General features: G+C 45.4%; 1 protein-coding gene across 1 annotated transcript in view; it reads right to left on the bottom strand.

Moving 5' to 3' along the window:
* Positions 1-327: 327 nt before the first annotated feature.
* The window catches only part of TMEM108 (transmembrane protein 108), a 193,006-nt gene continuing 166,856 nt past the window's right edge, over positions 328-26,477 (bottom strand). Inside the window, exons 2-4 of the mRNA XM_036760493.1 lie at positions 15,610-17,865; positions 5,803-5,957; positions 328-569 (exon numbers count right to left, since the gene is read on the bottom strand). Coding sequence (XP_036616388.1) covers positions 447-569; positions 5,803-5,957; positions 15,610-17,865 — 2,534 coding nt within the window. The 3' untranslated portion in view covers positions 328-446. The remainder of the gene's footprint in view (positions 570-5,802; positions 5,958-15,609; positions 17,866-26,477) is intronic.

The raw sequence follows: 26,477 nt of genomic DNA, 5'->3' as shown, positions 1-26,477 counted from the left end.
CTCTGGGGCACTTGAGAAACATTGGGAAATGTGGGAACAAGTTCAGGCGAGAAGGGATTGACCCCTATGGACCATATCAACGGTAATGCTGTTGACCATATCAGGAGTATGGATAAATCAGACACAGGCTGGAGGTCAGGCAACCTACTTGACTTGGGAGTCTTGTGAAAATAATTTCCCTCACATAACTCTGAGATACCAAGAGAAGCAATTGGCATGACCATTTTGCTTAGAAATACCTTTATTTTATAAAGCCACAGGTCATTCTGTAAAGTTTTCTTTTCAACCACACTTATAAAAAAGATGTTGACAATTCTTAGGAAAAAAAGCTGAAAATGTTTCTCATTAAGTCAGGGTTACACAAAGGTTATATTTATAATATCTATATGTATTTATAATTTAGAGACGGAAAGCACAGAATTGTAATGCGAGCGGGCTGGTGCAGGCTAGATCTCAGACACTTGGTCGTTTCCTACAAACAGTGTTTCTTGACAGAAGGGGTTGACGAGTACAATCCCACTGCCTCTGTAATCTCCGTTGGCTGGAGAACGAGGCTCGGAGAGCTGGTCCTAGGGGAAAAATGACAGGAAAGGGCATGAGAGAGATAGCAGCAGGGCAGAGCGAACAGAGGTCACCAGACTTGAGCCAGGAAGCTCTGGATTCAAAACCACCCCTGGAAACTTACTAACAAGTCATAGCCAGTCTCAATTCTGACATAAGCTATGGGCTGGCAAGAGAGACCCCTGGAACTACCAGTAGGTCTTTGGATAAGATGATAGTGGTGGGGAGGGAGATGCTTCTGGGCTTCCTCATATGGAGGTAACATTTTAAGAACATTCTAAAGACTTGCGTTCTTTGTGATTATTGTCGCCATCGCTGCTAGAAGTTGACAATTCAACAAACATTTATTCAGCCTACTATGTACACAGTATTGGAGGGAGGGAAAGATACAATGATAAAAATGAAATGGTCCCTCTCCAGGTGAACTAACGGTGTTGCACCAATAACGTGAAAGGCAGAACTCCAATCTCGATGGTGCTTCCTCGTTAAAGCCAAACTGGGGACGTGCATTTGGTATATGTGTGACAGAAAGGAGTGTCAGGTGAGAAGGAAAGAAAGGAAAGTGGAAAAGGAGAGGCAGAGGATTAGTGAAAGGCAGAAGGGAGGGAAGGAGAAGAGTAGAAGGAAAACAGAAACAGAGGAGAGAGTGGAGAAAAAGGAAGGGAAGAGAGGAGAAAAGGAGAGGGCAGAGAAGAGACAGAGAGAGAAGAAAAGGATGGAGAGTGAAGGAAAGGTGAAGGGGGAAAAGAGGATAGAGAAAGATGAATGACAGAAAGGAGGAGGGCTTATTAAATAATTTGTTTTCAAAGATTAAATCAACTTATCCCAAAGATTTGTCTTGGAGTTAGAGAAAGACGCATCTGGAGCCACAGTACCCAGATAAAGAATATGCTTTGCCCCTCCCTGCCTTCTGAGTGCCCCCTTCCCCCCCAAATAGGAAGGAGCCATCTAGAACTTGGAAGCTTGTCAGTGGGTTAGTACTAGAAAGACATGAGTGAAGTGGATATTCACTAGACCATACTGCATAGGGAGGAAACCAGGGAGGGAAAGAGGAAAAGGAGGCCAAATTCCAAGCATATTTCAGGCAGTCTGATTTTCCACGTCCGTTCCTCCATTAGCTCCTCTCTCCACTCCCTTCTGGTGGAGGGCTGAGCGTGCCGAGATGGGAGGTTCGTCAACACAGCAGGAGAGTAAGATACCAGGTTTAAATGCCACTATAAAAATCTGTTTTGGAGAGGCTTTTGGCAAGCCATAAAATTGGCAGCTTAAATGGGAAAGAGTAAGTGAATAATTCTGAGTACAAAGGGGATCTGGATACAAACAAGCTGAAGTGCCAGATTGGTGCAATTGTAAGCAACACCCCTAAATGTAGGCTGCACCTTTAAAATGAGAGCTCTTTGAAAGGAAAGAAATATATGTTTATACTGAAAAAGAACACTCATTTGAGGTGAGGCAGGTTTTATACCCATCACCCGCCTATATTTTGGACCAGCAAAATGTATGTGTGCACGTGTGTGAGTATGCGTCCAGCTCATGGTAATCCTCATGTGGTCCATCTACTTTGTGGATTCTCACAGAATCACAGAGCTGGGTGAGCCCTCAGGGGTCACACTGTCCAACCCTTACCAGAACCTGACAAGAGGTCATTCAGCCTTTGCTTAAAGATCACCAGCGAGAGGGGATATTTCTCTTTACAGAGGTAATATAGTCCACTTTTGCTAAGCCCTAATGATTTGGAAGTTTCTCCTTCCATCAAGCCTTAATTTGTCTTTGGAGAGGAGCTGACTGGATAATTTCTCCCTGATCAGCTTCATGAGCATGCCTTTCCCTTTATAGAGTATGAATGTAGAAGCATAACTTCCCCCATGGAGTAGGGGCATGTCCACTGGCATTTTGTTAAGTGGATAAAGACGACTTCTGGTTAGTTTTTAGTGGATGGAGTCCTGGTTGCTGTCCAAGGATTGGGCTGCCCCCAAGATGAATACTGTGCCTAGAACTCTTGAGAAGATGGGTTCTTGTGAGAGGGAACAGTCCTTTCACCCTAATTATAAAGGCCTGCTCATTCCTTTCCCCATTTCTTCCCCTGCAGCTTTCTTCTGGAGTAGAGAGGATGGGAAGGAAGGAAAGTTAATGGTGACTTATGGCAGAAGTCCTTGCTAGGCATCATATTCTTGTCTAGGTGGCCTGAGAAGGGAGTTCCTAGACCTTAAATCTCTGGCCACCTTCTGCTAGTTCCCCTTTGAAACACAAGTCAGAGCACAGTGGCCTGTGGTGGACTTTTCCAGGCCAGGAGATGGTAGCAGCCAGGGCCAGGATAGAGTTCTTGGAGAAGAATGTAGCATAAGCTGCCACAGACTTGCACACTTGGCTAGAGAAAGAAATTTAGGAACAATGTTCATGAACTCCAACTTCTTGTGTAGGGATGTGGGGAGGGGTATGATTTCCTAGGCAGTGTGATTCTGGAATTCAGCCTTCCAGAAGAGAAAAGGACTTGCCTTGGGAGTTGTCAGTAATTCCCCATTTTGGGAGCTCAGGGATTGGAAGGCTCCCCAATACCTGATAGGCATTGTAAAGAGCACTTGTAGGATACTGGGCACTCCTGTTACCCCATTTTTGAAAACCTAGACATGAAAATGTTGGGAGATTTTCCAGGTAAAACCTTGGGTGAAGGCAGAGTGAGTTAAGAAAAGGTACCTTTCTAGGGTCATCCTGAGATTGGATCTAGTCTGTACAAGCTGAGGGCTTTGGAGGATCCTGTGCCATGAGTTCTTCCTAGTTGACACTCTACCCGATTTTAATGCCTTCATCCTATTGAATATTTCCAATTTATCTTGTATGTTGTTCATTTGCTCGCATGTTGTCTCCCCCATCTGACTGTGAGGTCTTTGAGAGCAAGAACTATCTTTGGCCTTTCTTTGTATCCACAATGCTCAGCACTGTGCCTGGCTTAATTAACACAGTTGGTGCTTAATTCACATTTATTGACTAACTGAATGACCCATTTCTTTTAGTTTGGTCCTCTGAGACGAAGCAGAATAAGAGAAATTCTTTTTTTTTCCCTTCCCAACCCTTCAAATAGTTGAAAGCACACCTTCAACTTTGTCACCTTCTCCTTGTCTTCTCTTCCCTGGGGCTAACCATCTCCAGTGCTCATACAGCATGAACTCAAGAATCTTTACTGTCTTGGCTCCTTTTGCCCTGTTCCAGCTGATCAAAGGCCTTCCTAAAATGTGGTGGCCAGGAGGGAACCCAAGACTTCAGACATGGTCTGCTCAGGGCAGAGGAGAGCAGTACCATCATGCCTAGTCCTGGATGCTGCGCCTCTCTTAATGTGGCCAAAAAGCACCACATTAAGGGCCAAAAAGGGCCAAAAGCCCTTTTAAAAGCACATGGTAATTTCACTCAAATTTTTTTAGACATTGGATATTTTTACATAGAATTACATACGATTTTTAATATGTTTTAGAAAAAATATAGGCCTGCTTAGAGGTAGGGCATAGATCTGTGGAAGTACTTTTGGGAAGTCATCCCTTATCCAGATCCAGGATAGCTAGCCCTTTCTGCTGCTTCTTCCTTCACTGGTGTAGTCAGAAGCACATGGATGATTCCATCAGGCCTCTGCCAATAATTCGCCTACTCATTTCATGGGTTCTGTGGCCACAATTTTGCAGTGAAACACATCTATTAAGTAGGGTTTTCAAGGCTTGGTTATGACCCCTCCAGAGACCTGACAGAACTGAACCCAATGATCTCTTGAGATCCCTCCTAGTGACCCTTTTTCCTCTGATCCCCAGATTTCAATAGAGGCGTACCTCATTTTATTGCACTTTGCAGATACTGTGGTTTCTTTTTTGTGGTTTGTAGCAACCTTGCATTGAGTAGGTCTACTGGCACCATTTTTCCAACTACATGCGCTCACATCATTTCTCTGTGTCATACTTTGGTAATTCTCACAATATCTCAAACTTTTTCATAATAATTATTATATCTGTTATGGTAATCTGGGACCAGTGATCTTTGATGTTATTATTGTAATTATTTTGGGGTGCCATGTACCATGCCCATGTAAGACAGTGAACTTAATTGATAAATGTTGAGTGTGTTCTGACTGCTCCTCTTTCTTTCCTCTGGCCTCCCTATACCCTGAGACATTAAAATATTGATATTAGACCAATTAGTAAGCCTACAACAGCCTCTAAGCGTTCAAGTGAAAGGGTCAATCCATGTGGTAAACTTCCTTGTCTTATGTTAAGAAATTGACCCAGCTACCCTAACCTTCAGCCACCACTACCCTGAGCAGTGAGCAGCCATCAACATCGAGGCAAGACCCTCCACAAGCAGAGATTATAACTTGCTGAAGGCTCAGATGATGGTTAGCATTTTTTTTTATCAATAAAGTATTTTTAAATTAAGGTGTGTACATTTTCAAAGACATAATGCTATTGCACATTTAATAGCTTATAGTATAGTGTAAACATAACTTTTATATGCACTGGGAAACCAAAAAATTGTGATTCACTTTATTGCAATATTCACTTTATTGCAGTGGTCTGGAATAGAACCCACAATATCTCCAAGGTATGCCTATATTTTCAGGATGTGAGACTTCACCGGCATGGATGCTCCCTCTGCCAATGCTTGGTGCAAACCCTCTCTTTTTAGTATTCTCTTTATGAGTTCCTTGGTCAAAAAACTTCATCACCAAATGGCCAACTCTGGTGAAAAGCTGTTCTGAACTCGGCTAGGCTGCCCCTCCAATGACAGTGAGCCCATTACTTGACAGACTTTCCATTCTTTTCTTTCTCTTTCTTCTTTCATTCTTTTTCTTTCTCTTCCTTTCTCTCTTTTCTTCCTTTTTTCTTTTATCTTTCTTTCTCCCTCCCTCCCTCCTTTTTCTTTCCTTCCTTTCTGGCCACAGCACCCTTATCTGTTTTAATGTTTTACAAAGAAATCTTGCTATTACTTCCTAATGATTCACACTTACCGCCTTCCTTCTATAGCATTCTCTCTTGTAACAATGCAGTTTAATCAAGGAAAAAAAGAGCCGACATGTTGTCCATGTCTGACCATGTGACTCAAAACCTTGTTTGAACTGGATGACTAACACTTGCTTACATAGCTGGCCTGGCCTTTGAGACTCAAGGTCCTTCACTTCCATGCTGTGATGCAGCCTTGGAGAAGGGCCCAGAGTCACTCTCAAGATGAGCCCTGTGCTACCATTCCCCCAAATGGACCCAGTACCTCAGAAGTTTCCAGGGACTGGATCTCCCTGGGTAGCTCCACAGCATGCCTGTTGAAGTAGTCCATGGTGATAGCATTGTTCCAATAACTCAGGTTGTTTTCTGGGTTTGATGTTTTCTTCTTCCTCCTCATGCAACACACTGTTAGCAAGACCGCTGTAGAGAGACAGAGAGAGACAGAAAGCAAGAATCTTATCACTCTTGGTAGAGCTCATTTAGGGGAAGCTAAGTGGTACCATAGTATACGGAGCACTGCACTTGGAGTCAGGAAGACCCGAGTTAAAATCCTGCCTTAAATACTAGCTGTGTGACCCTGGGCAAGTCACTTTACCTGCCTCAGCTTCAGTTTCCTTATTTGTAAGATGAGGAAGTTAGACTTTATGGCCCGTAAAGCCCCTTCCAACTCTGTGGCTCCATGATGATCCTGGTGGAAAGGCCTCTGGAGTCCTTGTACATATGCCTAAGTGATGATGAACACCTCCAGCCTAAGTCCAACAGAGATGATCCTGCCTAGTAGTTAGCACCCTAAGCATATCCCAGGACATCATCATTCACCAATACTAATTAACCAAGACTCATCCAGCCATCATGATGTAGTGCCAATTGCCTGGGACAGAGATGGGTGTGCAACCAGGCTATTACGATTGGAAATAAATGGCTTGTGGCTGCTGAAGGAAAAGGTCCACCTGTGGTTTTTCAGAACAGGCCTTTCATGGTCCCCCCAACAAATCTTATTTAGGTCTATTGGGGAAACTCAGTACAGGCCATGTTGTACCTTTGGTGAGCTGGGCTGGAAAGATGATCCAAAATACTTGCTGAATCAACAGGTTCATGTTGGTCACATTCTAATTTACATCCCTGCCCTCGATCTTCCCTAGGTGCAGGTTTGGAACAGAATAATCCTGGAGATTGAACCACCTTAGTCCAAACGACACTGGCAAGAACCTGGAGTCCAAGCTGCTTCAAGAGATCTGGGAGATGCTTAGGAGGAAATGAGATCCTAGGGACCCACAAGAAGTCCTGATGAGTTCTTCAAAGTCCTGCCCAAGATTTCTCTAGGGATTTGTGGATAGGGAACAGCTGGACACTTAGGGTAGACAGACTCAGGAAGTAATGTACCTAGGGCATTCACTAAGCTGTAGCAAACTGGAGTGACTAGTCAAGGTCCTGAACTGTTTCAAGTCAAATAGCTGGATGGGTAGTTGTTGGCTGGGTAAAGGGAGGAGGAGGAAAAGGCAGTTCGGATAATTTGTATCAAAAAGACTTTAAAGCATGTGAAAAATAGTGCTGGAGTTGGAGTCAGAGGGCCTGGGTTCGAATTCTGGTTCTGCTACTTATTAACTGTGTAAGATTGGGCAAGTCTGGGTCTGTTTCCTCAACTGTAAAACAAAGAAATCACTTTGAACATCCCTTGCAATTCTTTTTTTTTTTTTTTTTGAGGCAATTTGGGAGAAGTGACTTGCCCAGAGTCACACAGCTAGGAAGTGTCTGAGGTCAGAATTAAACTCAGGTCCTCCTGGTTCCTGGGCTGGTGCTCTATCCACTGCACCACCTAGCTGTCCCCATCCTTTCTGGTTAGAAATCTATGAGCCTCACGTCCATTGCTTAGAATCCCTAGTTTCATTCAAGGCTCAGTTTAAGTACTAATTCTCATTTGAGGCCTTTCTTGATCCCCCTTCCCCAACCCTGGCTTGTATTGATTTTGTATTTACTCATCTGTATTTATATTATTCCCTCCCAATAGAATATAAGCTCCTTGAGGGCAGGGACTGTTTCATTTTTTTGTATTCATATCCCCAGAACATAGCACAGGGCTTGGCATAGAGAAGGTGCTTAATAAGTGTTCGATGAATGAATGAATGAATGAGGAGAGACCATGCTTCTTTACCATGCCTTCCTGCAGCAGTATTTCTCAGGGCAGGCTCCCCTCTATTCTGATCTGCTTTGATTTTGATCAAAATGCCTCTAATTTTTTTATCCCTCCTCTAATTCTTTTTTTTCCCTAGGATGCTTCAGAAGTCCACATGGCTTCTTCTCAACCCTGAGCCTGCAGAGATGCCAAGGACCCCTGTTATGGCTAAGTAGTTCAGGCAGTTTGGGCTGGCAAAGCACAAATCATAAACAGAAAGTTAGAGGAGATATTTGGAAAATGGGGAAAAAAGAGTCCTTTCCTCAGCTCCAGCTAAAATTATTTATTAGAATTACAGCCTGGGAGAGAGGGAAACAAGGAAAGGGGTGTCAGAGGTATTTCAGGTGTTATGGCAAACAAACTATCTATTTACCCAGGTCCCATTTCCTGTTCCAGCTAATGCTCCGACAGAACAACGATCTTCATCATGGCAGAAAGCCCATTAACGAACAAATGTGCAGTTTCCATCTTACTTAAAGGCAGGAGGCAAGGGGTGGGATCTATATTCCATAGACCCCCCTTCTTCAGAAAAAAAAATCCAGAACCTTAGCACTGACCCCTTCAACTTGCAGAGGTGGATATTCAGGCCCAGAGAGGTGAGGCTAGGAGACCTATCCTAGGTCACACACCACTGTGACCCAACTGGAAGCAGACCCAGGTTTCCTGATTCCCAGCCAAGGGTCCCAGATGCAGGATGGAAAAAGCACCAGCTTTGGGGATAGAAGACCTAGCGAGGTCTTTGCCATTTACAGGATGTGGGCAAATCTCTTAATCGCCCCAAGCCTCAGTTTTCTCATCTTTAAAATGGGGCTAATTAACACTTGCATTTTCTGTCTCACAGGACATAATGCATGTAAAGTGCTCTGTGAACTTTCAAGCCATATGATCAATACTAATAATTACAAAGGTTTGCAAAGTGCTCTATCAACGTTAGCTCATTTGATCCTCAATCCTAGGAGGTGGTGCTACTGTTATCTTCAGTTTACAGATGGGGAAACCAAGGCAGACCTCAATGTCCACGGTCACATTGCTAGTAAATATCCAGGGATAGATTGGATTCTTCCTGACTCCAGGCTGAACACTCGACCCGCTGGTCTACCCGGCTGCTGTTTATTATCGGTAACTATTTCTTATTATTTAATTTATGTCCATACGGCTCTCAGTGATGATGATAATAATATTAGCTCATATGATATGAGATGCAGAAGAATAATAACTCATAATTCATAAAACCACTGATTTAGAGGTGAAAGGTCATCTCTGCTGATGCTTTCGTTTTATTGATGAGGAAACTGGGGGCTGATTTACAAAGCTCTGGGGCAGCTAGGTGATGCAGTGAATAGGGCACTGGCCTTGGAATCAGGAGGACCTGAGTTCAAATCCGACCTCAGACACTGGACAGTTACTAGCTGTGTGACCTTGGGCAAGTCACTTAACTCCAATTGCCCTTCCTTCCCCCCCCCCACCGCCCCCCACAAAAACAAACAAACAAAAAGATTTACAAAGCTCTTTCACAATAACCTCCAGGGCATGTAGAAAATACAAGTGTTATGACCCTCATTTTAGGGGTGAAGAGACTAAGATTCAGTGGGTAGGTGACTTTCCTACTAATTAACATCAGAGCTGAGACTCATCTCAAGTCTTCTGACTCTTAAGACTGATTACACCTCATGAAGTCAAGTCAGGTCAATGAGCATTTATTAAGCGCCTACTGTGTACCAGGCAAACCACTCCAGTATCTTTGCCAAGAAAATCCCAAATGGAGTCACGAAGAGTTGGGCATGACTCAAAGCGACTGAACAACAAAAATGTACCAGGTGCTGTGCTAGCACCAGGGATATAAATGAAAGCCAAAAAACAAAACAAAACCCCAAACAAACAAATAAAACAAAAATCCAAAAACCAAAACCAAAACCAAAACCCAGCCCAAGCTCTCAGCTCAAACAACTCTTCCTTTCACTTCCCCTGCTGCCATTATTATTATTCAGATCATAGTACTTCAAACCTCAACTAGTATGACAGAATCCTCCTTAATCTCTTAACATGTCTCTCTCTGTTTCCAGTCCACCCTTCGCACCACTTTCAGATGAATATCCCTACAGCATGGCTCTTATTTTGTTGTTCTCCAGCTCAAGAAGAGTCAGTTTGGGTGTAACTGATGGAGAGCGACCTTGGAGCCAGAAAGAGCCAAGTTCAAATCCTGCCTCTTTAGTATATTAGACATGTGACTCCAAAAATGTTATTCATCCTCCCAGCATTCTAGGCAATGTTCAAAGGGCAGAGTTGGTGCCAACTCCTCACCAGAAGCTCCTATGCCAGTGAAATCACAGGTTTAGACTCTTGTCTAGTCAAAAAAAAAAAAAAAACAACCGCCTTCAACGACTCTCCATCACCTAATGAATCAAGTCAAAGCTCCTTTTATTCGGTGTTTGTTTCAACAATCCAGCTAGCAGCTGTTGTGGGGGTGTAAGACAAACCCAAGCCCAACAACAAGAACGCTACCAGCATGCTGCAAAAGCACAGATTCTTTTGATCTGCTTAACTAAGGAAAGCTATATTAAGGGGTTGACAAGCTTACTTTAATTCAGCATACAAATATCATTCACTTAGTTCAGGGGAAAAGACCAGCACACTGAACTTCAGAGCAAATTACAAACAAATTACAAACATCAACAGACAGACCAAATACGGATTCATAGTTACCAACATCTAGGTTCAGCCTGGGAGCTCATAACGTGGGCTGGCCCAGAGTCACACGCACCACCGCTGCTGTGGGTAAGAGCTCCAAAGAAGAGAAAGCCAACCCCTGGTTTTATATCTTTTTCAGGGTCCAGGGTGAGTCACACATGCAACTCACCCACGTGACCTAAAATCGTCACAAAGAGGCGACTTAAACCCAGTGGTCTAAGAGCCTCTGATGTCCCAAACATGCCACTCAAACCCATGTAAACTAGGCCCTCCCCTGAGGCAAGGAGGTCACCAAGGACTCCCAAATCTAATCAAGGAAACAAAGGCCAAACTCTTCAAGGGCTAAACACTTGAACTAAATGCTAAGAGCCCATTTTGTTTACCAACACAGTGTTCAAGTCCCACTATAATCTGGTCCAAACTGATCTTTCCAGCCTTATTTTCCATTGCTCTCTCTGTTGTTCAGTCACTTTAGTTGTGCCTGACTCTTCATGACTCTATTTGGGGTTTGCTTGGCAAAGATACTGGAGTGGTTTGCCATTTCCTTCTCCAGAAGAGGAAACCGAGGCAAATAGGGTTAAGTGACTTGCACAAGGTCACACAGCTAGTAAGTATCTGAGGCCAGATGTGAGTCCATCTTCCTGACACCAGGCTCAGCACTCTTTCCACTGGGCCATGTAGCTACGTACGCTCTATGATACAGCCAGGGGTACGCTGGAGCCAGCTTTTAAGCAGCTCGTAAGAGCCAAATGTTAAATTTTCAATGTGAGCATTACACCTTGGAAACTGGCAAAATCAGGGCGTGATTTATTGTTTTATTGATTATCTAGCGTAGACATAAGAAAGTGACAGAGACAGTATTAATAATGAACGCTAAGCCCAAGAATGTGTCATAAATTCACTTTCCCCTCTGGAGAGCCGGTTATTAAACATTTACCAGAATACCTCTGGATACAGTCGAACTGCGCTGCTTGCTATTTCCTAAATATATCCTTTGCTCTTCTGCCTCCATGCCTCTATTCACGCTGTTCCCTCTGCTTGTAAGGCCCTCTTTACCTATCTCTACCTGATGAAATCTTACCCATTTTTCAAGAACCAGCCTTAAATTCTACCTCCTCCATGAAAGTTTTCATGATTCATCAGATGGTAGTAACTCACCCTCTCATGGAGCTGTCACACTCTGCCTGGTGTTAAATTTCTTTGTCGTTTCTTCCCTAGGTCATCTTGGCCATGTTAGACTGTAAGCTTCCTGATGGCAGGGACCACGATGTTTTCAGGTTTATATCTCCCCCAGAGTACCTCGAACCCACCCAATGAAGGAATGAAATGAATAAAGGTCAGGGGAAAAGTATTACTAATGTCTTTTCCTAGAGAAAAGAATGGATGGCCTGCTGTCTGCATTGTTGGAGTACCCATATCTCTGAGATCACAGGTCCATTATAATAATAGAGTTGTTCATCCTTCATTCTTGAAGAGAACCCAGGACATCACCGGTGGATGTCTTGATTGGCATGTGAGTTGCATTTAAGTGAGGCAGTCATCAACCTCACTCCCTCCTCCATAGTCTTCAAAGTCCAGCAGCAGGACAAAAGCCAAGACCACTGGCGATGGCCTGGGATGGAGTGGGAGACCTTGGTCTTTCAGGCTGTCTGAGGCAACTAGCCATATAATAAGGAGTACTGGACAATGGCAAAGGAAGTAGGGAGATTTGGCTAGGATGAGAGGCTAATGAATCCTGAATCCAGTTTTCCTGTCTCTCAGTCCAGAGAGCTTTTCATTAATACCCTGTCTCTTGTTGTGGTCCCCTCTTCTTGTCCTCCCCATCTTCTCTTTTCTGTTTCCTAGGTAGCAGGGCCCAAATGGACTGGTCCTCAGGGCACAGCCTTCCCGAGGTGGCTGTCTCATCCTGCCCAGTTCCTACCCCAAGCTTTTGACTGGGCCAGAATTTCTAACCTAGAATTTTTGAGGGGAGTGGGTATACCAGAGAGTGTGGTGGAGTAGAAAGAGAGTTGGCCTCAGAGCCAGGAAGACCTGAATTCAAATCCCATCTGACACATCCTTATTTACATGTATACAGGCAGCTAAGATTATGTGGCTTTTTTTTGGGGGGGTATGTGTAAAGAATTGGGGTTAAGCGACTTGCCCAGGGTCACACAACTAGTAAGCGTCCGAGGCCAAATTTGAACTCAGGTCCTCCTGATTCCAGGGCCAGTGTTCTATCCACTGTGCCACCTAGCTGCTCTAGCTAAGATTACATGTTTCAGGAAGGTGCTGACCTACATGGGTCAAGGTTGCTCCTTACACCACTGATGTCACAGCTCTGGTCCATATCTATATTCCTATTTTGTTTTTTTTTTTTATCTCAGGTGGATAATGAGTATCTCTAAGTGTACCGAGTATGTGTAATTCCTCTCAGAGGGAGAGGAATCTTCTCCCAGGCAAACTGGGGAGCTTCTGTTCTCTCAAGCGGCTAACCCACCTTTCCCATGAGAAGCTTCTCCCAAAGAGCGAGTCTTTCTTAGGAATAGCTCCATTCCCTGGGATCACCCATGGGGAGGTAGAGGCAGGCAGAGGGGCCTGGCCATCTTCCTACAGTAGGGCACTGGACCTGCTTTTCTGATCCAAGATCTGCCTGTGCACAGGGAGAGCACCTGGGGAACCAGACCCTGGGCTCAAAGGCTGGAGAATCAGCTGTGAGCAGCATCTGTCCTGAGGGTGGCAGCAGACTCCACCACACCTGCTGCTCAGTCAAGAGTTTAGGGTGAGCGTGTCTGAAAATGGGTGTCACCGAGAGCCACCGAATAAGGTTCTAGAAACAAAGCAATCCAGGACTGTTATAAACGGGTGTCCTCCAGCCATCGCTTAGTTCAGAACTGGAGGAGGACCCCTGCACTCCACTGTCAGGTTGGACGGCTGCCATTTTAGCTGGCTAGTCTCTCCAATCAATCAATGCACATTGGCTGAGTACACCCTTATTATGTGCCAGACACTGTACTAGGCACTAGGGTGGGAGGGAAGGGTTAAAAGATGAAGATGAAATAGCCCTTCCCTTTAAAGATCTACCATTCTACAAAGAGAGTAAAAAGTGAGCAAGCCCACCCAGACCCATATCTTCCTCTCCTCCAAGGGGCCTGCTCCAGTGCGCCCAGCTGCCTCACCTGGCCTTCCAATGAAGCGAGGGATTCAGGGCCAGTGGTGGTGACAGTCTAACAATGCCCCCATTACTGCTGTTATTAACACCACTACTGTTATTATTTTAACATCCCACACAGTGATGGCGATGATGGTGGAACCAAGAAGGGGCATTGTGGTGTAAGGGAAGACATTTAGGAGCAGAGGCGAGTCCCCCATGTGGACAGGGTTTAGGTTCAGACCTTCTGTCTCTTCTTCATCTATCAGCCCCTGCCCTGCTTACTTTCAGGACTGGTTTAAGGGTCAAAAGAAAGTCCTGAAAGTCCTACACACCTGAGACATTCTTTTTCTTCTTATTAACAATTGTCCGTTTCTAGACTTTTTCTTTTTTTGGAGGGGGGGTAGGCAGGGCAATTAGGGTTAAGTGACTTGGCCAAGGTCACACAGCTAGTAAGTGTCTGAGTTCGGATTTGAACTCAGGTCCTCCTGACTCCAGGGCTGGTGCTCTACTCACTGCGCCACCCAGCTGCCCTGCTTCTAGGCTTCCTGGACATTGCAAAGGACACCTCCTAATTCTGGCTATCTCAGTGAAGCCTCATTGGGCTTAATCATGGGATTTAGACCTGGAAGGACCCTTTGAAATCATTTTCCAAACTCCTCATAGGACAGATGAGGAAGCTGAGGCCTGACAGAGGGGAAATGCTTTTGTCAAGGTCACCTGGAGGGGAAGGGAGCAGATTTGAACCCAAGCCCGCTGAGTCCAAATCCAGCACACTTCTCCCTCTAGCACAGCAACAACCATTTCACTGGCCTGGGAGCCCCAGCACCGAATAAACAAAGGCTTATGAAGCATCGGGTTTTAAAAACTGGACAAAACTTAGCAGCCTGATTATTTTTAAAAGCGTGGCTATTCTTCTGAAAGAAATCTGGAAAAAAATCTTTCCCAACTTCCCTCATGTCTGATGCGAAGCTGCACAATGCCATCTGGCTGAGAAAAAAAACTGACCCTAATGGAAACCTCAGGTACCATGACTGGTTCCTTCCCCACACCTGGAGGGCTCTCCTTCCCCACCCCGGCCCCCTTGAGATCCTCAGCCCTCTACAAGGCTCAGCTCAAGCACCACCTGCTTCCAGGTGTTTCCTAATTCTCTAGGTGTTAGTCCCTCCCCTCCTTCCTGTAAGCTTTGGTAAACTCCATGAGGGCAGGACTTGCCTCCACTTTGTCTCCATATTCCTAGAACCTTTCTCTTCTTGGCACCTCACTTGAGAGGCCAATAATAAACCCGAGTTTGGTTGGAGGAAAAGAGTGGAAATCAGGGCATGAGAAATGATCAAGGGGTATTTAACCTTGAAGAAAAGACTATTTGGGTGGGTGGGAAGGGATGAAGTGGCTGCCTTCAAACAGTGGAAGGACTGTCATGTGGATAAGAGTTGGCCTGAAAACCACGTAGCTCCAGAGAGTAGAAGGAGGACCAAGAAGCCAGGGTGAAGGAGTTAGAGTGGCAGGTTTGAGCTCAGTGTCTGCCAGCTGGAGCTGTCCCAAACCAGAATGGGATATTTCATGGGCCACTGCCACCAGGCTGGATTGTGAGGGAGCAGCCTATCTGGAGAATAAGGAGGTGGAGCAGTAGTAATCTGCTCCCCCTGTCATGGTCTGTGTGGTGGCTGTGGAGTCATTTCAGTCATGACTGAGTCTTCCTGGCCCCATTTGGGGTTTTCTTGGTAAAGATACTGGAGTGGTTTTGCCATTTCTTTTTTCAGCTGACTTTACAGATGAGGAAACTGAGGCAAACGGGGTTAAGTGACTTGCCCAGAGTCACACAGCTAGTAAGTGTCTGAGGCCGGATTTGAACTCATGAAGATGAGTCTTGCTGGCTTCAGGCCTGGAGCTCCTTGCACTATGGTGCCACCTAGCTGTCCTAGCTATGACTGTCTAGAGGCCAGGAATTTGCACAGCCTGCTTTGTGAGGGCTGTTTGGGTCCAATTGTAGGTTGGGATCATGGAGGGTACAGGGAAGAAAGGAATGGAGGGAGCAGGCAGGGGAGGGGAAGAGGGAGGAGAAAGGCAGCTCCACTTACAGCAGGAGGAGATGGGCACACTGATGGCCAGAATCACCCAGACAATGTCCATCTTGCTCAGGCAGATGGTGGTTCTGTGCTGGGGCTTGTCCCCCTCGGTGACATGGGAGATGTTCCCCGGCATGCCAGGTTTCCAGGTTCCTGCAGGGACCAGTCTGTTGAGGAAATTCCCCGTAGCAGTAGAGCCCACCGTAGACAGGGGGCTGGGTACTCTGCTGGCAATGGTGGGTGTGATCACGTGCCCCTCAGCAGTAGGAAGGGCACTGCTGGAGAATGGGGTGGGGCTCCTGGGGGGAAGGGTGATGCTGGAGAGCAGGGTGGGGCTCCTGGGTGGGAGGGGACTCCTGGAGAGCAGGGTGGGGTTATTGGGGGGAAGGGTGCTGCTGGGGTGCAGAGTGGGGCTCCTTGGGGGAAGGGTGATGCCAGAGAGCAAAGTGGGGCTCCTGGGAGGGAAGGTACCACTGGGGAGCAGGGTAGGGCTCTTGGCGGGGAGGGTGATGCTAGAGAGCAAAGTGGGGCTCCTGGTGGGGAGGGTGCTACTGGGGAGCAGGGTAGGGCTCTTGGGGGGGAGGGTGGTGCTAGAGAGCAAAGTGGGGCTCCTGGTGGGGAGGGTGCCACTGGGGAGCAGGGTAGGGCTCTTGGGGGGGAGGGTGATGTTGGAGAGCAAAGTAGGGCTGCTGGGGGGGAGGGTGCCACTGGAGAGCAGAGTGGGGCTCCTTGAAGGGAGGGTGATGCTAGAGGGCAAAGTGGGGCTCCTGGTGGGGAGGGTGCCAATGGGGAGCAGGGGAGGGCTCTTGGCAGGGAGGCTACTGCTGGGGAGTAGGGTAGGGCTCTTGGGGGGGAGGCTGCTCCTGGGGAGCAGGGTGGAGCTCTTGGGTAGCAAAGTAGGGCTCTTGGGGGGAAGGGTACCATTGGAGAGTGGGGTAGGGCTCTTGTTGGGGAGGGTGCTGCTGGAGAACAGGGTGGGGCTCTTGGTGGGGAGGCTGCTCCCAGGGAGCAGGCTGGGGCTCTTGGGGAGCAAAGTGGAGCTCTTGGGGGGAAGGGTACCATTGGAGATCAGGGTTGGGGTCTTGGCGGGGAGGCTGCTGCTGGGGAGCAGAGTGATGCCCTTGGTGGGGAGCAGGGTTGGGCTCTGAGCAGAGACAGTGCTACTGGACGGTGGATTGGGGTTTCTGGAGGAGAGGGTGCTGGACAGTAGCTTGGGGCTCCTGGTAGGAAGAGCGCTGCTGGACACCAGGTCGGGGCTTTTGGAGGCGAGGGTACTCAACAGTAGTTTAGGGCTCCTGGTAGAGAGGGTGCTGCTGGGATGCAGATCAGGGCTGGCCAGGGCCTGCTGGGTTGTCGAAGTAGCTCCCTGAGGGCTCCCCACCACCGGGGATGAAACACTGACGTTAAAGGCAGCCTGGATGGGGCCCCCTGGGGCTGTGGAGACTCCAGGGTTGGCAAACAAAGGTACGCTGGTTCCTGGGGTCAGGGCAAGCCAGGAGTCACTGAGTCTTGGGACATCCTGTGACAGGTCACTGTGCAGGGACTGAGAAGGCACTGTTGTGGTTTCTGGGTCAGTGGGGGGCTCGGTGGCCGTGACTGTGGCATTAGGCTCCCTTCCGGGGCTGCTTTGGGAGGGGCTGCTCTCTTGTTCTGCCTGCTTGAGGCCTTTCATTTTGTCCATAGATGGTGCCCACACTCCACCACCAGGCTCTGTGGTAGCAGCCATGACCTGGGGCCGTGGAGAATCAGAGGAGTGATTAGAAATTGGATTTTTGGAGGTGGGGGTGGAGGAATGAGGCTCCCTCTGGGAACTGGGCTCTGTGGGTTCTGTGAAGTTGCCTTTGTAAATCTGAAAGATTTTCCCAAGAGGACGAGTCTGTCCCAGATGAGGGGCACTCTGGTTGCGTGCCCGGTGAGTCTCCTTCCGGCCAGCACCGCCTGGTGGGAAAGGGCGGGCAGCCTTCCTCGAAGAACCTGGTGGCCGTGGCGGGCGGCGGGTTGCTGTCACCACGGTAGCAGGAGTGGTGTTTGTTAGGGAGGGTTTCTTGGAATGGGGGGGTTTCTTTGCCTCAGCAGTCGGGGCAGCATCTGTCAGGGGGCGTCCATCGGTCTGGGGAGTTGTCACCACCACAGTGGTGGAGCTGGGGGGCACTGTCTCCATAACAGCAGGGGGAGTGTCCATCTGGAGTCTCCCAACTGACTCCCTGGGAGACGGTTCCTGGGTGGCAAATACCAGCTCCTCTGTCAGTGCCAAGATCAAGAGAACACCTTGGGAGGGAGGAAAGGAGAACAATTAAAAATCTTAAAAATGATTTTTACTCTGAACTTAACACTAAATAAAATGGGCATTTCTATACATACAGATGAACAGAAAAAGGAGGACTGTACATGGAACTGTGGGTGTCTATTATGTACAGTTTACTTTCCTTTAAAAATATCTACTGAATTGAACTCGTAGCTCTGAAAGCTGTCTTGCTTCTGTGATTCTTTTTAGTCTTTCTTCTACTCTTTTAGGTGCCTTTAAAAAGGGTTTCAATGACCCTCTTTTTTTTTTTTAAATGTGTGGCTATTCTATCTCTACCCCCACCCCACCCTCAACTGAAAGTCTTACAACAAAAATGCATAGTCAAGGAAAAAAATCCTGCATGGACTGTCTCTGAAAATAGGGGCCTCCTTCTGCACCTTGATGCCATCCCCTCTCTGTCAGGAGGTGGGTAGCATGCTTCGTCATTGGTCCTTGATCTTTCTGAGTTCAAACAACTGAAATGTAGAAAGGAAGGTGATGGAGATTGGGGTGGAGTCCTCAACATACCAGCTCTGCCTTGGGCTTCATGGATGATGTTTGAAAAACCCTGGGAGCAGAAAGGGAAACCTCATGGATGCTGTCACCCTGCACCTCTGTGGCAGCACTGGACCTAATGGAGGGACGTCTGCTTGGTTGTGTGTAAAGGACAGATTTCAATCACTTCCCTATGGGGAGGGAAGTTGTGTATTGATAATGAAGAGAAGTTAAGCCATACTGCTGTCCTCATTCCTACTTTTCTTCCTGTCTTCGGAAAAACCAAAGTTTTGCTGATGTCTTGTTTTATATTCCTGGACATATGACTATCCTTCTCCCTCCCCTCTCCCCTTCCTACTTTCTTCTGATGGTCTATATAACAGAAACAAGCTTCTATGTATCCAGAGAATGTAGCCATCATTCTAATAGGCTGCAGCAGGCCTGGGCTTTTGGTACCCAGTGCTCAAGGGAATGACAGGTAGCTGGAATCAGGGAGTGTGGCTATGAGGGGAGAGGATCAGGCATAGTGGCAGCTGTTTATTCCCTCGGCCCTACCCAAGGTGGTGATCATGGTCTTAAAGCTGAATAGTACATGGGAAAAGCAGCTTGGATGGCCAGTGCCCTGTATCCCAGATCTGACTTCTTAGCCACCTGCTGGCACACTGGGGCCTTACCTGTCCTAATTTTCTCTTGTACCATCCTCTCCCTGACTCCACTTACTACCATATAACCAGCTCCCCAAGGAATTTTCTCATTCACACCCTGTCCCTTGGCAGGGCATGTTTGGGGACCTGCTTCTTCCCTCAGAGTTAGGACCGCCATTTTCATCATGACAAACCAAGCCTATAAAGAAAGCTTTCTATGGGTTAGGAAAGCTCTCCCCAGAGAAGACTATCAGAGGAATAGTGTGATTTTTGTAGGTTTCTAATGCAATCAGACTCTATGCATAACTTGTGACATTCCCAGGATCCAATGGCTACTACATTTTGGACTGGCAAATGGATTGTCTGTCTCTACCCTCAGTGGCAGTTGGTTTCAGCTGAGAATTCCTTGGTCTGCATGGGTAAGAAAAAGCCATTTGGTCAAAGAAGATGCTGGAGCTGGAAATCTGCTGCATCACCCCCTGGCACAGTATTCCCTAGGAGGTCGGGAGTGCCCTACGAAGGTGTTGGCAGCGTCGAGAGAGGCAGGATCCCTCCTGAGCTTCTGGGAAGCATACAGATGGAGCTTTTTGCCAAAGCAGTGTGCTTTTAGAGGAGTGCTTTGCAGAGGGCCATTTCCCTGTCTGGTCTAGGCCAGGGATGGCTCTTCAGAACCCCTAGTCCCTATGCCACTTCCAGTAATGTGGTATGTTGTCAGGGCAAACGCTGGCCTCTTATCTGCTCCTGCCCCTAATTCACCCTGGCCAAGTCATTGCTTCTGAATTTTCCATCCACGATTCAGACCCAAACATGAACAGCCTGTCCTTGTTTATTCTGCATTATTTATGAAGGATGGAACCTGGGAGAGGGCAGAGTGGACCTGGTTCCTTATGGATTCTGAGTAAACACTGATTGATGCTATTCAGCAAAGAGGATGTAAAAAATAACCATGTGAACAATAACCATGAGGAACAAAAGTCACCAACGTCTGAAGCAATCCTTAATTATTCCCGTCCCTCCACTGTAGCTCATTTCCAGCAAGGACATTCTATTCTTAGCACCTTTGGTCCCGACCTCTCCATTTACACCATGCGTCCCTTTATGGTCCTGGGCTTGACAAATGTCCTGGTTTAGCATCGCTGACAGAGAACATAACTTGCTTTCAGATGGAATGTGGACTAAAAAGGACAGAGGGGAATTCATCCCAGAATCTAGCTATGCTCCTCATTCTCCAGAACAAAAGACATTTAGGTTGGGGGAGCAGTTCGGGAAAAATCGACCGACTGTACATCGTTGGCAGAGACGCAAAATGATCCGTTGTTTGGGAACTATGAGAAATCAGACACAATGCTGTTCATACCCTTTCACCCAAAGATCTCGCTAGTGGCTGTGTGCCCCAAGGAGGTCAAAGACAGAAAGTTATTGTATCTACCAACTTAGTCCTAACTGAACTCTTTAGAGTAGTCCCAAACTAGAAACAAAGTGGGTCCCCATCAATTGGAGAATGGATGACAAAAAAATATGGCATGTGAATGAAATGAGAAATGATTGCACCATCTCACAACAAATATGAGGAATTCAGAGAAACATGAGAATTGTATGAAATGATGACCAGTGAAGTAAGCAGGACCAAAAGAATAAGCTACACGATGATTTGGTGAAATGAGGTTAAGTGCAATGAACAACCTTGGTTTGGAGAACAGAGAGATAGCACACATTCCTCTCAGCAGAGGTGGGGGACTAAGGATGTGAAATGTGGCCTACACTGTGAGCCTTAATGGGCAAATTGGATTGTTCTTCTTTGATGAGGAAGGTGCAGCGTTTGGGAAATGACTGTAATGGCTTAAAAGAAAGCATCATTTTCTTTTTTTAAAAATTAATTATTTTTAATTTTCAACATTCACTTTTATAATATTTTGAGTTTTTAATTCCCCCCAATACGGCTTGTAATCTGATATGGACTATACATGTACAATCATTTTAAACATATTTCCATGTTAGTCACGTTGTAAAGAAGAATCAGAACCAAAGGGAAAGAAAACAAGAAAGAAAAAACAAACAAAAAAGGAGAGAGAAAATAGTCTGCTTTGATCTGCCTTCAGACTCCATAGTTCTTTCTCTAGATGTAGATACCATTTTCCATCTTTAGTCTTTTGGATTTATCTTAGATCATTGCATTGCTGAGAAGAGCTAAGTCTATCATAGTTGATCATCACACAATGTTGCTGTTACTGTGTACAATGTTCTCTTGGTTCTGCTCACTTCATTTAGCATCAGTTCATATACGTCTTTCCAGGTTTTTCTGAAGTCCACCTGCTCATCTTTTCTTATAGCAAAATAGTATTCCATTACATTCATATACCACAACTTGTTCAGCCATTCCCCAATTGATGGGCATCCCCCTCAATTTCCAATTCTTTGACACCACAAAAAGAGCTGCTATAAATTTTTTTGTACATGTGGGTCCTTTTCCCCTTTTTATGATCTCTTTGGGTGGTATTGCTGGGTCAAAGGGTATGCACATTTTTATAGCCCTTTGGGCATAATTCCAAATAGAAAGCATCATTTTTGAAAACAGAAAATGATATATCACACCTACCCCAAGGGGTAGTCATAGACTCATAGGATTGAAAGGTAGAAAGGCATTTCCACTAAGTTTATCCTCCTGCTTTCAAGGAAGGCTGTATCTAACCATACCAGGTGTGTTAATATTTCCTGCTATTTAATACCTTCAGGGAAAGGGTCCCATGATGAACCATGCAAGTTACTCATCTATGGGAGAGTCTTCCTCTTATACAGATTGAATTAATGAAAATAAATTAAATCAGACAGCTTACTGAATCCCTTATACAGCCTGAACCACCACTACAAATGTTTATTTTTATCTTGTTTTTTTAAACTCGCATTTGTATGGTATTTTGCATTATATATATATATATATATATATATATAAAATATGTATATATGCGTGTGTGTGTGTGTATGAGTGTGCAGCTAGGTAGCACAGTGGGTAGGGCACTTACTTGGAGTGAGGAAGTCCTGATTCACATCCTGCCTCTGACATTTACTATCTGTGTGACCCTGTGTAAGTCACTTCACTTTTATCTGCCTCAGTTTCCTCACCTATAAAATGGGGATAGGTAATGTACCAGTACATCTTACTATACCTTCCTTGTGGAGTTCTGTTGAGGCTCAGAGGAGATGATGTATGTAAAAATGCTTTGCAAACTCCTAAGTGTCATATAAAGAGGAGTTATAATTCTTAATCTCACCTTCTCTGGCCTCAAGACAGCCCATGCCACTGGGAAACAGCTGTCATGGATTGTTGGTTAGTTTTGCCTTATGTTCAAGTCTGAATTGCCTCTTTGTGACTTCTCCCCTCTGCTCGTATTTCTGCCTTTTGGGTCCCTCTTCTCCATGCCAGATCTCCAAATACTTGAAAAGAGTCAAACAGCTATTATGTCCCCACCTTTTTCCCTCCTGCCATCCAAGTAGTCCCTTCTCCAGGCAAGACATTCCAAGTTCTCATAGCATAATTTCTTTCCGTCCTTCCTTCCACCCACCCATCCTTCCTTCCATCCTTCCTTCTTCTCTTTTCTTTCTTCCTCTCTCTCAGTATATTTAAGCTATTTTCTCTTCATTTTTTAAATCCAGTTTTGTTTTTTTCAGTTCATAAGCATTTATTTTCTTTCCCTCCCACATTCCCCTCCGCCCCCCCCATAAAAGAGAAAATAAACATATGGTAGATGTTGTCTGACCAGGGCAGAGGACAGAGGGCCTATAGTTTTGTTCACGATGTCTTTCTTGGGGCAGACTAAGCCACTCTAGCTTTTTTTTTTATCTCTGGACCTCAAGTTCAAACATCTATCTACTATCCCTCCAGTGTGCAGAGCCCTTGGCCACTATTCTTCCAAGGACATAATTTTGTATTTGGGCACATTCCACCTACCACCATTCACTGGCCTTTTCTAGGCCTCCCCGCCCCTCTGTTAACACTTTTCCCTTTGAGATGACCTTCTCTGTATGTTTCTAGTATGTACCTTTTATTCACTTGTTGTCTGCCCAATATGGCCATGAGTTTCTCAAGTTCAGGGGCTATAATGCTTAATCAATACCTCTTAACTGACTAGCTTCATGGAGAAAGGCCTGTGACTTCCAAAGGAACAGTGTTATAAATAGGACAATAAGGAGACAGATGTACAGCTGGTGCACAGCCAGTTTCCATTTGGGTGATAACACTCAGATTGTAAAGTTGCTTTTTTTAAAAAATTTGGATCATAAAAAGGTTATTACAGTTTTATACTCCTATTTTCCTGCCCTCATCCTCCAATGCAACCTTCAGTATGTAAATCAGCTGAGCATTCACCTACAGTCCTTAGTACAAAAGAGATGAAGGAGTGAATAGATTAGGGTTCTCAAACACTGTCCAAGGCCTCTAAATAAGGGCTTGCAGAGTAAATACAAATTTATATTCAAGGCATCTTACAGGAGGCTTCCTGGCTCCCCTCCTCCCAGTTGATCTGGGGGGACACCCCAATTTGCATATCATTTGCATGAACTGGCATAATGAGTTCTGGAGTTGCTAACTCAAAATAGGTAGGGTGAAATAAACTAAAATAATTCAGTCAACTGACTACAATTGTATTAAAGCCCAATATGGCAGACTTGGATGTACTTGAAAGATAGAGCTGATTTTTAAACCATGAAAGAATGAAGATTAAGGATGTCAGGCACATTGGAGGTGAATAACATGGATGTTGTGAGAAGATCAGGGATTTCCTAGTGAAGATACTTGGATGATTGCCTGGGGCAAAGGAAGGGAAATCAGGTTTGTCTCTATTGTTAGAATGATGGCTTTTGTCCTCCTTGGTGGCATCTAGCAAAGCAATGCATTGTGTTTTCCTTTACTCTTCTAAGGTACATTATTTTATACACACACATAATACATATGTACACACATAAATATACTCCCAAACATACATATATGTATAGGTTTGTATATATATGTGCATGTGTATCTATAGCTATATATCCTACAAACACAACCCTTTTCACTCAATGAACACATCAATCATGCTGTTCTCTCAAATCAACAACCATTCTCATTCCAAGCTTCCTCCCATTGTCTTTTCATCCAATGATTCATAGCCTTTTTGGAGTTTAGACATTATTGATTTGTTTGATTTTTAGGACACTCCCTCTTATTTCCTTTTCATGCCCCCCAAACCCAAAGTACTATAGGGACTATTTTTGTTTTCTTCATGAAAATGAATTAAAATTAACTTTGTTTCGAGAATTTCTTCATACTCTATAGATCATAGAGACCACAGATTTAGACCTGGTAGGTGCCTTAGAGGCCATGTAGTGAACCCCCCACCCCATTTTACAGATGAGGAAACTGAGGCTCAGAAACATATGACCACACAGGTCATACGTAAGGGAGCTAGGGTTTGAACCCAAGTCCTCTGCCTCTTGACCCAGTTCACTTTCCCATGTACTACTTTGCAGTATCAACAAGGGTTGGGAATCCCTGCTCCAATTCCTTGGCAACCAGGGGTTCAATGTATACATTGGGAGAGGAAAGGTTCACATGTTATGTGAACCCATTCAGGCACAAAGTACTTGTGGGAAGGAGAAAATGTGCCCTTATATCTCTCAGCACTGCTCCATGCCTTTTTCAACAAACCCATTCCCCTTTCTTTTCACAAACAGACTCTCCTTCCTGACTTGGTTAGGTTCCTTTTCCAACAACATTGGCAAGATCCAAGAGTTTCTTTCTTTAGATTTTCCTTGAAGTCTGACCTATCATTGAATCAAAGAAAATGAAGGGACTCTGAGAGGCCAGACGTCCATTCCCCTGATGTTGGGGCAAGAAAATCATCCAGCAAAGTTAGAAATGTGCCTTACGTTTAAAATCCCAGAAAAGACAATTCCACTTTCTGCTTCAGTCACTCATATCAATGCTAAACAACCTCTTGGTCTAGAATTTCTTCCCCTATCAGTAAACGCATGCTCTTTTATAAGGCATGTCTTACTGGTTTGAGATTATAGCATCAGAGATGGAAGGACCTTCAAGGGGGGCAGATTAGATAGGCTTCTGAGACCCCCTCCATCTCTAAGCTTACATTCTATCAGGGGAGGCAACCTGTATATGCCTAAACATTAATTAATTAATTAACCAATAAGCATTTGTTAAACCTCTCCTATGTGCCCATGCACTGTGCTAAATGCAAAATGCTGTAGATACAAAGAAAAAGCAAAAACAATTCCTGCCTTCAAGTAGCTTACATTGTAATCAGAGTTGATGACAAATACACATAAGAGATATATAGAGTAGATGGAAGGTGACCAAGATTATATTAAATATATGCAAAATACACACATTAAAAACAGGATAATTGGGGCCAGAAGAAGGAAGATCCCTGCAGCTAGGGGGATTAAGAAAAGCCTAATGATGGTCCAGTTACCACTGTTTTTGATGTTTCGGATTTTGAAGGTTCAGGCATTTTTTTTCCAGTTGTGTCTGACTCTTTGTGACCCCATTTGGGGCTTTCTTGGCAAGGATACTGGAGCAGTTTTCAATTTCCTTCTCCAGCTCACTTCACAGATGAGGAAACTGAAACAAACGCCCAGGGTCATGTAGCTAGGAAGGGAGTAAGGCTGGATTTGAACTCAGGAAGATGAGTATTGCTGACTCCAGGGCCGGTGCTCTATCCACTAAGCCACCTAGCTGCCCCATTCTGAGAGTACATTTTATTGTGAGACAAATTTAGAATTTCTATTTCTCAGAGCATAGTCTTCCTTGTTCAGAAACCTTCCCTGCAAAATACATGTATATCCATTTTCAGCATCAGCTGGGGATCATTTCCTAAGAAGAAACCAATAACTAATTGCCCCTGTCTCTTCTGCTTGAGGTTGTTAAGCTGTAACTCTCTGGGTCACTGAGTTAAAAGAGCAGAAGGAATCCCTCAGAGTGGTTACAGCTAATTGGGCAGCCACCTGGGCTTCCTTTGGGAATAGTCTGGGGATCACTGGTTCAACCGTCTGCTTCATCAGGTCACTGACTTCATGGGGGCTGGTCCCTGGGGTATAGCTTTCTGAACGCATGCAAAAGAAAATTGCTTCAGAGAGTCAGAGGATGAGAGTATGTCTGTTAGCAACCAGGGGCCATGAGTGCAATGGAAAACTGTGGCTGTGGGTCCCAGAAATATAACACCTGTGTTTGGGCATCCAGTTATAACAGCCATTTCTATACCTCAGGTTACACATTCTGAGAAAGGGAGAAAAATATTTGGAAAAGGAGGGAAGAAGGAGGATAGGAGAAAGGCAAAAAGCATATGATCTCTCTTACCTTGGAGTCTTAACTCTTGGAAGCTCATTGGAACATAAATGCCTGCCCAATTCCTGGCTGTCCCCTGGAGGTGGATAGAGGAAGGGACTAGAATTTCTATGGGCAGTCT

This window comes from Trichosurus vulpecula, chromosome 5 (genome assembly GCF_011100635.1).
Source record: "Trichosurus vulpecula isolate mTriVul1 chromosome 5, mTriVul1.pri, whole genome shotgun sequence".
Classification (NCBI taxonomy): Eukaryota; Metazoa; Chordata; class Mammalia; order Diprotodontia; family Phalangeridae; genus Trichosurus; species Trichosurus vulpecula.
The sequence above is the reverse complement of the archived record's forward strand: the minus strand, read 5'-3'. Positions and strand labels throughout refer to the sequence as shown.